The 13,988-nt window shown below is 41.6% G+C and overlaps 1 protein-coding gene across 1 annotated transcript in view; it reads right to left on the bottom strand.

Moving 5' to 3' along the window:
* Positions 1–13,988, bottom strand: part of LOC105805796 (engulfment and cell motility protein 1) — a 265,488-nt gene that overhangs the window by 189,328 nt on the left and 62,172 nt on the right. Inside the window, exon 5 of the mRNA XM_012638750.1 lies at positions 10,113–10,282. Coding sequence (XP_012494204.1) covers positions 10,113–10,282 — 170 coding nt within the window. The remainder of the gene's footprint in view (positions 1–10,112; positions 10,283–13,988) is intronic.

Here is a 13,988-nt window from a genome sequence, read left to right as displayed (position 1 = left end):
TTGGACAGAGTGAAAGTAGTGGCCAGAGTGAGGCCGGCCTGAGCAGAACCTGGGGACACACTAGGGCCAGAGACTACTCTCCAATAAAAGGAACCAGGGCTCCTTGGAGAAGTGGATCATGTCAGGGCTAAGGCAAGGAAAGAACTGGATAATCCTGAAACATCTAGTTGAGCCATAAAGTAAAGGAATGCTCAAAAAATGATGGGAGACAGGTCAAAAGTACACAGAAGTCAGCTTGAAGGAGCTCCCACAGGCAAATCTGGGACAAGTTGAGTATCAAAATAAATAATAATTGTGATAGATTATAGCCCACTGAATAAAACAGGAAGGAATGAGTCCACATTGTATAGAGTGATACGCTGAGGTTTAAAAACCACATCTCTGGGGAAACCAGACACAAATCTGATTTGCACCATTTTCCAATTTCCATGGGGCAACTACTCTTGCAATGATCAATTTAAAGTGCCAACATGACATCAATGAACATAGAGCTGGAAAGAGTTGTGCAAAAATGGCTCTCAGGGAGTGGTATGGGACAGCCCCAGGGCCCCACGAGAAATAAACATTCAAGTGAATAAAATAAAGCTCTTGCTACAAAAGAAAGCCAACTAATGAATGTAGAAGAAATGATAGTATTAGAAAATTTCCCATTGGAAATCATCAGAGTAATATTACAATTAATTCAGAGAAGAAACATCAGTGCCAAAACTGGGGGTGGGGTGTGAAATTGGGGAGAGAAATGGGATTTTACATGGTTTCAAAGTGTCTCCTTATATATTTTTAAATGAATTAACTGCAATGGTGGGGGGAAATGTTACAATAGAGATATCTGGAAGATGCTATCTTAATCCAGCGGTCAAAGTTAGCACCAGCAATAAGACAAAGAGACAGCATGTGCCATCAATGAAAAAAAAACATGAGCATCTGTGATATTCCAGCCAAATGGAATATGGGTCTGATTAAGAGAAAACATTAGACAAACCTGTAGAAAAAAAATGCTATGTTTCAATAGAAAACTAAGCAGTATCTATTAATATGAGTTTGGCTGGAAAGTATCCACCCATGTAATATGAAAAATAGAGATCTTTATTGAAGATACAAGATACAAGAAACATTGTACTGTGGACAATGATGCCTCAATCCCCTTCAAAGTAGGCACCTTGGGACCTCACATAATTCTCCCAGAATTTCTTCCACTGTTCCAAACAGTCTGCACAATCCTTTGTTGGAATTGCCATTAGATGCCTCATCGTATTTTCCTGAATCTTATTGATGGTATGAAATCTCTTCCCTTTCAAAAGTGATTTTAGTTTGAGGAAAAGCCAGAAATTGCAGGGCACCAAATCTGGGCTATAGTGGGGCTGAGTCACCTGAGCGATTTGATGTTTCGCAAAAAAAAAAAAAAAAACTGCACAAGATGTGACACACATGGGCAGGCATGTTGTCATGATGAAGCTGCCAATCACCAGTTGCCCACAGCTGTAGCCATTTTTGTCGCATTGCATCTCTCAACCAACCAAAAACAATGAGGTAGTACTCCTTATTGTTTGGAGGAGCGTACTTGTGATGGACAGCACCTTCCCAATCAAAACACACGGTTAACATGGCCTTGATCTTGCTGCGACTTTGCCACGCCTTCTTCTGGGCCTGGAGAACCAGGCGACTTCTATTGGGATGACTGGGTCTTTGTTTCCGGATCATAGCTGTGGACCCATGATTCATCTACGGTTATGACCTTCTGGAGGAAATCTGGTTCACTGGTGGTGGATTGAAGCAAGTCATCAGTAAATGCAGCACGATGTTCCTTCTGCTCTGGCAGCAGGAGCCACGGAACGCATTTTGTCACGACACGTTTCATGCCAAGATCCTGCGTCAGAATCTCGGACACTGTAGTTTTTGGAATCCCCACATCAGCTTCTAGTTCTCGCGCTGTCAGTCACTGATCTTTGTTGATTGCAGCCCGTACACGTTCAACATTCTCAGGTGCTCTGCTTGTTGCAGGCTTTCCAGAACATGGATCACTTTCAGCAGATTCTGGACCATCTTTGAAGCATTTGTGCCACACTTTATTTGCGCTGCACTAGTTGCGTCGTCCCTGAAAACCTTCTCAATCATCCGAATAGTTTCCATGGAGGAATGTTCAAGCTTAACACAGAATGTGATGTAGATTTATTGCTCTACTTGCTCAGTCATTTTGAATGTGATGGTCACACAGTACACATGCTCACTCAATGGTGTCTAGTGCCCCACTGGCTAGTACGGTGACATCGTCATTGTTCACGCATGTGCATTACCGTCCACTCTCCTTGGCTGCCAGGTTACACCAATGTCACGCAAACCATTCTCGTTATATTAACAATGGCTGGATGCTTTCTGGACAGACCTCCTATACCATACCCTTCTGGGCTATCAGATTCTAGCCCTGTTGTTTTTGAGCTGCTATTTTATAACATTTTATAAGTTGTAGTAACTGCGATATATATACACATATATACTCGTACGTATATATGTATATATACACATATATATATACACATACGTGTGTGTGTGTGTGTGTGTGTGTGTGTGTGTCTTATTTTCCTGTCTGGTAGTGATTTAATTGACTTTCTCTCTGCTGGTAGAAAACTAGTTTTGCCTCCATTTGCAATTCATCTCAACGTTCCTTTGCTCCATATAAATTTGTGTTCTTTTGACTGTTCCTTTGAATCTTATAACATCTGCCTGGTTCCCTATTATATGAGTAAAATGATTTCTTTTAACATGTGTTCATCTGTATGTACATATGAGAGTTTTCACTTTACCTTTCCCTGAAAATTACCTTTAACAAATTACACCTTAACAAACCCGTATTAGAGAATATTCTGTAATAGAGAATGGCTGACCTGTAATTGGAAAATGCCTAAGTCGTGAAAGAAAAGGAACAACTGAGGAACAGTTCCAGATTGAAGAAGACAGGACAAGCGGGTGCCAGATGCCACCCTGAGTTAGGCTGTTTGCACTAAAGGCCTTAAATGGGACAGCTGGTGACACTTGCATGGGTCTCCAGGAGAAGAGCAAACGGGAGTTCTCTGGACTATTCTTGCAACTTTTCTGTAAGTTTGAAACTATTTTGAAATAACATGCATGTGTGTGTAATATATAAAGCAGTCACTGTAAAGTTTCAAAATAACTTTCTGGCCCGGGGCCTGAGCATCCTTATGTTTTTTATGTGTTCCACCTCCTGACTTTGGAGGGTTCTCCCTGACCACAGTGCAGAGATAATTCAGTGCTGACTCACAGCGTTTCTTACTTCCCAGCTTTCGCATCCTCACTCTGGCTTCGAATTACGCATAAAGAGAAGGGAAATTTTTGTTGTGTTTTTCGTCTATTGTGCTAACTGGTCCCCTCCCCCCACTCTCTCTCTGTACACACACACACACACACACACACACGCACACACACAGCCCATTTTTTTTTTTAGAGGAACGTGAGCAGAAGAGAAATTATTCTGGAAAGGCTGATGTTTCACAGTGGCCAGAAACCTCTCACCTCGGCCCAAGGAATAGCATTCTTTTCACCGGCAGAAGATAATCTCTCTTTCCAATCGGCCGTGTGACCCCTTCTCATTCCCATTATAAGAGTGAGGGACAAAGAGAGAAAGCCAAAGGGGAGAGGAGGAGGCAGATCCTGTTGGAATTTTCTGCCACACAACCTCTGACAAAGCCCCAGAAAGTTGGCCTCTTGGGATTTTGTGATGCAAATTTCTGGCTGGGCCCCAGAGGGCTGTTCCAGCTGGGACCCCCTACGCTGTGCAGAGTGCACCTTCAGGAAAACAGACAGAGTGAGCTGGGAAAACCCAGGCAGCCTTTATGGCTGGGGCTGACTTGGCACAGACCACAAGAGCAGCTTCTTTTTGGCTCGGTCTGTGGCCTCTGAGGTGAAGTGCAAAACTTGCATGGTGTCATTTGGGCTTAGCTGCTGGACAGTGAGTAGACTGATCACTGTGGCCTGGCCTGGACCTCCCAAGACAGCCAAGGCTTATAAGAGATACCAAGTTCTCAGAAGCAATGGCATGAGTTAGAGCTGGTAATCTGTGTCCCTGGAGGCTAACAAAGCTACTTTGAAACAAGTTACTTTCAAAAAAGAAGTTCATCTTTTGTGTGAAAACAAAAATCTCAGAAAGGGTCACCCATAGTGCAAAGCTGTCACATACATCTTCGTATTTTCCACACACACCTCCTCTTACCCCTCATGTGCCTGACCCAGTGTCAGGAATACTGTTCAGCACTCATATAATATACACTTTACTCAATGAATTAAGACCTGCAAATCCATCTCCAGTGTGGGGCTAAGTAACATCAAAGCCAAGACACCATTCAGGGTGCATAATTCAAGTCGTATCTCAATTTTTACAATACCTAGAAAATGAAAATAGCTATGGTTCAGGCAAAGAGAAAGATATTTGATTGATGAAAGTTTAATATGAAATTGTTCTTGTGTTAATCAGCAATGACATTTTTCATACACAACATGCCTAATACACATACACACAGCATCAGTCAAACTTCCCATCTGTGTCACATGTATGACAGAATGGGCAGAGGACTAATAATTTATACAATTAATGTTGTTTCTTTTTAATAGAGTTACCTAACGGCTTTACATATTACTGAAATAACTATGGGACTCCTTCCACTGTTCCTAATACACCCACATTTTGTAGAAATGACCTCAACCAAACAAATAAAACAGCACTTACAAATTTTTCAGACTAATGAGAATTACACAAATATTCCGCTGCTGTTTTTCCTAGGAAAACTAGAAAGCCTAAGGGAACACCAGCCCAGGACTGACAAAGGTATTAGAAACAGACATACTCCTACACAAATGGTAAAGTATAAATTAGCATATTTCAGCAAGCTATTGGGTTATATCCTTATTTTAAAACAGCTTTAAAATGTGTATATTCTCTGAGTCAAAAATTTTATTTCAACAAAATAATTTAACTATTCACAACGATTCTGTGAAAAGAAAAGCTGAATACAGAATGTTCAGAAAAAAACTTGAAAACAATGTAAATGTCCCAAAATAGGGAAATAGTTAACCATACTGTGCACATTCTTTAAGCTGTTATGTTTTATTGTGTATCAGTTGTACTTCAACAAGCTGTTAAAATGAAATAATATGCAGGCAACAAAAATGATCAAGGAATAATATTTAATGACATGGAAATATTGTTAGGTACAAAAAGCAGGTTATAAAAACATGAATATGATAATTCCGCTTTTATAAAGCCTGTGCATATGTATGTATCTACTAATAAAAGAATATACAAAAAGAATATACACCAATATATTAAAAATGGTGGTCTGTGGAAAGGTAGACTACACATGATTCTTATTCTTCCATCTGCTTATTTACATACTTTTTAAACAATAAATATGATTTTCATTAAGAAAAGAAAGTTAATTCAAAAAAACTGTTACAGATCTTCGTAAATTCACGACTTTAACTGTTTTCACTCTCAACTTTTCTGTCCAGGCTGGTGCTACAGCTTACTCATATTCCAACAGCATGATTTTCCCGTCACCCTGCCAAGTGGGAAGGAAACTATAAGTATCCTGCGCTTTCATTCTTGGAAATGTTCTCCCTGTTTTTCTTCCTCCAGTGATGAACGTCTATTTAATAGTGGAAGGATATAGAAGTAAATTGTCTGTCCATGAGGGATAGGCAAAAAATATGGTGCTTTATTAAAACCAAAAAAAGGGCAGTATTATTGCCTACACTGGACTTAAAGTTGTAGGTGCAATTTTTTTCCTTTCAAATAAAATAAAATATATAATTTCTGAGAAATCTGTTGATACCCATCTTTTATGTTTGTTTGTTTGTTGTCTTTTGGAAACACTGTCCATTCTTTAATATTCCTTGTCTTGCTCAGGTTGGGCAACATGTTTCCCTACAACTTTATTTCCTTCCACACTTAGGTTTCGAGCAGAATTAGAAATTGAATTTCAAAATTCCACCAAGACAGAAAGATTAAATTCAGGTTTTAAACACTGTGCTTTGCCAAAATGACACTTCCACCTTGCTCCTTTGTTGCTGATTTTGCCCCACGGCCCCTCCTGGTACCAGCTGGAGAGAGAGACCTTTTAAAAGTTCAGCCTTGGGTAATGACAAGCAGGCAAGTCATCTCTGAATCTCATTATTACTAAAAGTGAGGAGAAAAATTCCAGCTACATTTCTTCAGTGTTTACTAAAAATTTCCACAGGTCCTGCCTAGGAAACCTCCGCCTGCCCCAGCTGGAAGTCTGCCCAGGAGTCATGACTAAATGCCTTCCAAATTGCAGGATCTATTTAATTTGTGCAGTTTCTATTCCAAAGGTTTCCTGTTAATTAATTAAAGTCTTGCTATAAATTTAACTGAGAAGCCAGGTTTCCTCATAAGAAAAATGTCTTTCTCTTTTCTTTTTAATCTGAGCAAAAGATCTGAAAAACAGCTGTGGATCAAAGAAGCCACCTCTTAGCATGAGTTGCAGGACCAGCAGAAGGAAGCTCGGGTCCCTCCTTCCTCCGTCTCGGAAAGTAGCATGACTTTGAACTTAGATACAGTGAGACGGATACCAAAAGTGACCCAGAGAGACATCTTTCCTTCCCAAAAACAGTGTGATGGGAAAGTGTAAGAGACAAATGCAAAAGAGAACTTACCCAAAATCTGGTCCTGAGTTCTGTTTATCTGTCTGAAATGTGGCTGTATTATGAACACAGCCATGCATCACTTAACTACGGGGAGACATTCTGAGATGTTCTGAGAAATGTGTCATTAGGCAATTTTGTCCTTGTGTGAACATTACAGAATGTACTTACACAAACCTAGACGGTATAGCCCACTACACACCCAGGCTACAGGTAAGCAACCTGTTGCTCCTATGCTACAAACCTGTACAGCGTGTCACTGTACTGAATACTGCAGGCAACTGTAACACAATGGTTAAGTTTTTGTGTATCTAAACACATCTAAACATAGAAAAGGTACAGTAAAAATACAGTTTAAAAGAAAAAATAGTACACCTGTTTAGAGAAGCTCCATTAGAATCTTAATGGTACCACCATGGTATTTGTGGTCCATCATTGACCAAAATGCCATTATGCAGCCCATGACTATAATTAAAATGTTAACTGGCATGATACTCTTTTTTAAAAGAAGGCATTCACTTGCTTTGACTCACATAAACTACCCTCAGTACTACCATTCTCTCAGACTGCACAAGTGCAATGTGCAATGTAACTCAGCTCTGCTGTCCCCAGCCCTGTGTCTTAAGGATGATCAATCTTTTAGGCTGCTCTATAGGTGGAGATGAGTTATAGAGTAGGGCAATACACGGATAAAAACTAGGAATGTTGACACAGCAAATTCATAGTATCAGTTTTTACTCTTTTTCTTTCAAAGCAAAAGTGGTAGTGTCCCTTTGATGAGTGTTTATGGGGTGAAGTGTGTCTCCCCCAAAATTCATTTGTTGAAGCTATAAACCGTAAAACCACAGAATGGGACTGTATTTGGAAACAGAGACTTTAAAGGGGCAATTAAGTTAAAATGAGGCCATTAGTGTGGGCTCTACTCCAATCTGACTGGTGTCCTTAAAAAGAGCAAATTTGGACACCAAAAGAGACACCAGGGATGCACATGTACACAGCAAAGGCCACGTGAGGACACAGGGAAAAGGCAGCCAAGGGAGAGACCTTGGAAGAAACCAAACCTGCCAACACCTTGATCTTGAACTTCCAGCTTCCAGAACTGGGAGGAAAAGAAAAATTCCATTGTTTAAGCCACTCAGTCTGTGGTATTTGTAATGGCAGCTCTAGCAAACTAGTGCAATAAGGAACTGAAAAACTAAAGTGTCTAGCATGCAGTTTCATTGTCAAAAAAGCTCTGCCACGGCCCCATACACGGGGTGCGGATCACAGGGATCCTGACTTTGGCATCTATACCACAGTAATTATAATTGCGATTATAATTAGGATTGCAATTCTGGTAATTTCAGAAGTACTTACACAATACCATTGAGAATATACAAGAGCTTAAGCCCCTGCTACCTAGTTACCTGTGGCAGAACCATCTAATAATAGTAGCTGACATTTTGACTGGCTCTACTACACCGCCCTCTATACATCAATGGCTCGGTCTTAGATAAATCAATAAACAGGGCAACATTTTCACATTTTTAGTTAACATGTTAGAAAATGTCATCAAGGCAGGACCCTCCCCCCTACCAGGGCTCACTGTCCCACTAAAAGCAGTGGTGGGCTCATAGCCTGGGCCTACTGCGTCTGGCAGCTACCTGAAGTAATCCACGGTTATGTCTGAAAGTGTTTATAACCACAACCCGTCCTCCTCCAGTGCTCACCAAAAACAAGGATTAGGGCCCTGAGTCATTCCATACCACGTTCCAGCCTGGAGCTTCCCTCACACGCAGAACCCTCTTCTCTTTTCCTTTGTCAAGCTCCTTGGCAAGGATCCCTAAACTCATTCAACTTCCTTCTAGCTATTTCAAGCTCCAACTTCAATTTACCACAACCACCCCGGATTCTGATAACACCCAGGGGTTGGATTTCCCTGTCCCATGCCAAGTTGAGGAACTCCAAAACTCTCAGGAGCAGAGTTTCAGTCATCCGTGAAGAAATAAACCTGTCTACAGTTGACTCTTTCCAATCACCCAAGCCTGATCGGCAGTCCTCTCTGGCTTGATTTTTTTCCTCTTCTTCAGGTATGGAGATTTTCTCTACTCATCTATGAGGTAAGATCCCCAATTCCAAAGTCTAAAGAACATCCTGTCTTTGAATGACCAAAAAAAGAATCTTTCACTAATACCAACTGCAGAGGCTAAATAATGCCAAATGTAGGAGGAGGAAGGAAGGAAGGAAGGAAGGAAGGAAGGAGTGGGGAGGGATGCAGGGAGGGGGCCCAGAGAGGTCTCCAAATGTACAGGCATCAGCTCATTCTTTGTAGCACTAGGTACTGAGGAGAGATTTAAACAACCTAAGTTTAAATCCCAATTCTCGATGACATGTACTCTTTCCTACTAAATACATATCCTGACTCTGCACATTATTAATTTATATTATTAATAACATGTAATTAACTGATTCAGCAATTCCACATGCTCTAAATTATATGCTCTTCTGGTCTATGCTGGTAGCTCCTGACCACAGGGAAGGGGCAGCTCCCTGTTCATTCTGCCCTGGTGTTGGGTGGTCTCTCCACGTACATAAGAGCTAGGCCCACCTCGCTCCTATGCTCCCAATCATGCCAGAGAATCATGGTCCTCCCTGAGACGCTGAGCTCCCCAGCTGGAAACACGGGTCCCTTCCTCACCATGCTGGAACTCAAAGTCCTCAAGGCCCAGTCCACTGTCACCTCCTCTGTGAGGCTCTTTGAGATTTAACAGGTCCACCCTCTAGACTCCTAACTCTCAGGAGGAATTACACTTAATTTAACTCTGACTATAAAATAGTCTCCATCAGTTTTTGAAAGGCAAGGCTCACATTAAAAAATGCTCCCACTCCCCACTCCTTTGCATACAGTAAATACTCAAGAGATGTTTATTGTATTTAATTTATTAATCAATTAATTGATTAGTAAATAATCAATGACATGTATTTAAGCATTCAAGTGTTAATTTTTTAAAAATTATGTGAGGGATGATATCTCGAGCTTGTTTAATACTTTAAAACATAAGTAGGCATTCTAGTTTTTTTAATGGAGTCAGGGGAGGAAAATTTTTCTTGGGGATAGGCAAGGGATGTGAGGGATTAATATTTTGTAGAATTATAATTTTAGTGTTGGCAAGAGATAGTGATCTAATATCTTTTCTCACAAATCTGAAATTTTCAGGTATAATATCTGATAGATTCCTACCTTCTCTCAGATACTGGCTGGCTGCTGGGTGGAGGGTATAAAGCTACTGAAATTACAAACCCACACTACTTAGCCATTAACTTAAAAACCATTTTTTCCTGAGTCTAGCCAAGTTCCTGGTCTTTAAAACTAGCAATTGCAAGAATAAGGAATGTAACCATATTCAAAACACTGAAACAAACAGGACAGATGTTGGAAGTCTGGATGAAAAGATGCTTACTCAGTGCCGCTTTCGACCATCTGCGTGAGGAGAGAGATGCCGTCCAGGTTTATAAACTCCTGGGCGAACGTGACATCCCGGGAGAGGTTGGCCAAGTCCTTCAGGGCTTCCAGCTTGGCGTCCATGCTCGACGACTGGATTCGTTCATGGAGCTGCTGGGCATTTTGAGCCTCACCGGGGCAAAAGCAAAGGGAAGAGTGTTCACAAAGGAAACGACAACAGCCAAAAAAATTCATGTTTCATTGAGAAACAAGGGTACAAAGGCGCAAAGCGCAAGACTGTGCATGCTACAGAGTGGGCACCGCAAGTGCGGGTCTGCAACCCACACGCTCCACCTTCAGTGCAACATCTGTTCATTTCACGACGGAAAGCAGCTGTGCTCTTTCCACAGGGCCCGTATTTCCACTTCAAAGAAAAGCAAGAGTAAAAGCACGAGAATATCAAAGCTTCAGAAATGGAACAGGGTGTGGCAGAAAGGAGGGGGAAATGCGGGAATGTTTACATTTTAAGTAAAATTATTACCTAGAAGCAACAAAAACCTATTTGCTTAGTTAAGCAATTACACAAATTTATACAGTGTGCTCACCCTGTTCAGTCAGTACTCTGAGTAATAACTGCCTATAAACTATTTCAGAAGCTTCATTAGACACCCAAATAATCTTTCCGGGTTACTGCAAATTTTGCAGCACTACATAACGATGCTTGTACATTTCAATTTCCAAGAATGGGTTTCACATGCATCGGCTACTCACTTACACAATTTAAAACTAAATAATTAGGAAACCAAATTAACAGCTACGCCTAGAATTAGATCTCTCCCTTTCGAGGCATTTGCACTTGGCTTCTACATGCAGGACACAGAGGAATGGAAACGTATCAGAGAAGCTGAACTTCTGGATAATAATTTGCAGTCTATATTTCTTATTCACGCAGTTAAGGTTTTCATATCTACCTTTCAGCTGGGGCAGGCAGTAAGAAAAATAAAATATTAAATTTTTCTGCCTGTGTTTTTGCTTAATAGAAATAACTGAACATCTATTCCAGTTTTATTTAACTCAAAACTGCCGTGGTTGAAACACTCTGCCATCGTCACGTTCTCCTTCTTAGGTACTTGCTTTCTCCTTTGAAACTGTGTTATATTTTAGAGAAAGGCAGGTTGGGGTATTTGACCCCAACAATGACGTATCTCCCCTGAACAGAAACTGGTTACAAATATCTGAGGAACTCCTTATGAACTATCACAGGGTTAAGATTGCAGAGTGGATTGAGGGCATCCACAGAGGCATTGAGAAACCAAACTGATGCTGGCCACAGACTCCACCTGGAATGGAGGGCGGACGCCACACAGGGGAAGAGCTGAAGGGCAGCACCCCAAAGGCATCCACAGCCTTCCCTCCTGGCCACTTCCCCTCCTCTGTAGCCTGGAAGCAGCTGGCAAGGGGAGAAGGGGATTTAACAGGGGAACCAATGCAATTCTTCAGGGCCCGAGACACAGGTGAAACCCATGCCCCCACCTCCATCACGTGGTCAGAGATGTGCTGGGGTCTCCCATTTAATTATAACAAAAACCATTTTGCATCAGAAATTTAAAAAGAAGAAGGAAGGAGGAGGAAAACGAGAGCCCTCCCTACTTATTTATTCACTGACTTACAGGTAAATGACATATTAGACGTCAATTCCTAAATGCCCACTTTTTAAAAGGCAGCGTGGAGAGCTAGGAGAGAATCATTTCATTTATGCTTTAAAATTGCTCAAAGATATACTACTTTGCAAAATTTTCAAATGGATATACAGCACTCACATTCATATATAATATTTAACCTAAGTAAAACACTTTAAATTCTTAAAAAATACATTTGTCTCCAAGTAGAGAGTTTGCATTTACTCTACGGATTATAAGAATAATGACTATTCAAAAATTATTTCATTGTCGTTATTAAAACTAACTGTGTTTGGCGTAATTGACACTAGTAATAAAAACAGCTAACAGTCGCTTGGCATTTTTTCTGAGCCACTATTCTAAATACCTTCAGGAAGAAATTCATTTAATCCGCACAGTAGTCCTAACAGGTAGGTACTTTCATTATCTTCATTTGGCAAAGGAAACTGAAGTGCAAGAGAAGTTAAGTAACTTGCCCGACGTCACACAGCTTGTCGGTGCTGGAGCTGAGATAGAACCTGGGCAGCGGGACTCCGGAGAACACACTCTAAACAGTGGATCTCACATTGCTGCACGCACAAGGATCACCAGGATGGCTTCTTAGAACACAGATTACAGGCCACCGGCAGAGTTTCTGGTTCAGAAGACCTGGCGTGGGCTTCCCAAAATTGTATGCCTAACGAGCCCCCGGGTGCCGCCGAGTATGCCGGTGCTGGAATGGCACGCTGAGAAGCACTGCTTGAACTCGCTAAGGATACCCCACCTCCCAGTCATGACGGAGCGAGAGCCGCTCTGGTTCTGTTTTTCGATTACCACCTCATCTTCCCCAGCTGGGGCACTGGGGTGCCTTCCTGGTCTACCGTACCTAACAGAAAAGCTGCTCACGCTTCTAAAAGTTGTGCACTTTCCAGCAAGAACCTTTGCTAAGAAAATAAAGTCAATAATGGGGAAGCTAAGTAGATGGGATTTATTATACCATTCTTTTTACCTCATTTGTATGCCTTTGATGCATTACCTACTAAAAGTAAATAAATAAATAAATTTTTAAATAAAAGAAGTGAGGAGAGACAACAACAGAAACTTGAAAAGGACAAGTATCCCAAGCAGAGAAAATCAGGACTGAATAGTTCTCCCTAATCCCCAAACTGCTAATGAATGGGTTGCTGCTATAGAGATGGAAAATATTTTACCAAGACAGTCACACATCGGAATAGCAAAGCAATACTTGCTGGGGTCTCAGCCAAGGAGTAACAGTAGTAAAGGCTCCTTCAACTTGTGTCAAACTGCAACACTGAACATCTCAATGGCCTAGAACGTTCCTACGGAAACATGCGGCCCTGCCTTCCCCTGCACTCGCCCCTGTGTCTGAGAACGCCCTGACCTGTCTTCACAGCGCTGCTGTTGGCCTGCTCTGCCCTCGGTACCAAAATCTAAGCCGGCAACTCTTCTCAAAAATGTGCAGTTCCCACAGTGTTTGCTTTTGGGTAAGTTTTCCTCTTCATTTCAGGACATGGGTGAACCACTGGAGGGACACGTCATTAAAGAGGATGGGAGGCCTGCCCGCGGCAGACAGCTCCCTGAACTATGAGGCAGAGCCCAGGACCACTTCCAGCTCCGCCACTGGCCAGCTCTGGGGCGGCAGCGAACTTCTCTTCACCTCTCCTGGCCTCATTTTCCCCATCAGTAGGTACACCGAGGAACTGTGAGCAGATCGTGTTTACAGTTCCCTCCGACCCACAGAGTGGCGGATTGTTTCTCAGCTGGGCAGTCGCCGTCACCAGAGTCTGCCAGGAAAAGGCGACCCATCGATGTGAGTCCCAGACACGATCTCCAATCACAATAATACGTCAAAACGGTGGAACGTTTTCATGTGATGTTATTCCCAGTTGGAACCAGAACGATAGGGATATGCGTTATTTTTATCTACTCAAATGTCTAAATAATCTGGATATAAAACTTTTATCATACAAAAAAAGTGGAAATAAATGTTTTTATTATAAAAATAATGGGGTTGTGTCAGGAAAATTTACTTTTGGACATCAGTTATTACAGATCTCTCTCATATAACATTACTTAGCCTCTATTCAGACAAGTCTTTACAGTTACTCATTTGAAAGCAATGTCCCTTCAAAATCCTCAGAATCCTCACTCACTGATGCAACAAATACTTCTGAAAAGCTTACTCAGAACCAGGCACTGTCCTGCCCACTGGGACA

This window comes from Propithecus coquereli, unplaced genomic scaffold, assembly GCF_000956105.1.
Source record: "Propithecus coquereli isolate 6110/MARCELLA unplaced genomic scaffold, Pcoq_1.0 Scaffold134, whole genome shotgun sequence".
NCBI classification, from domain to species: Eukaryota; Metazoa; Chordata; class Mammalia; order Primates; family Indriidae; genus Propithecus; species Propithecus coquereli.
The sequence above is the reverse complement of the archived record's forward strand: the minus strand, read 5'-3'. Positions and strand labels throughout refer to the sequence as shown.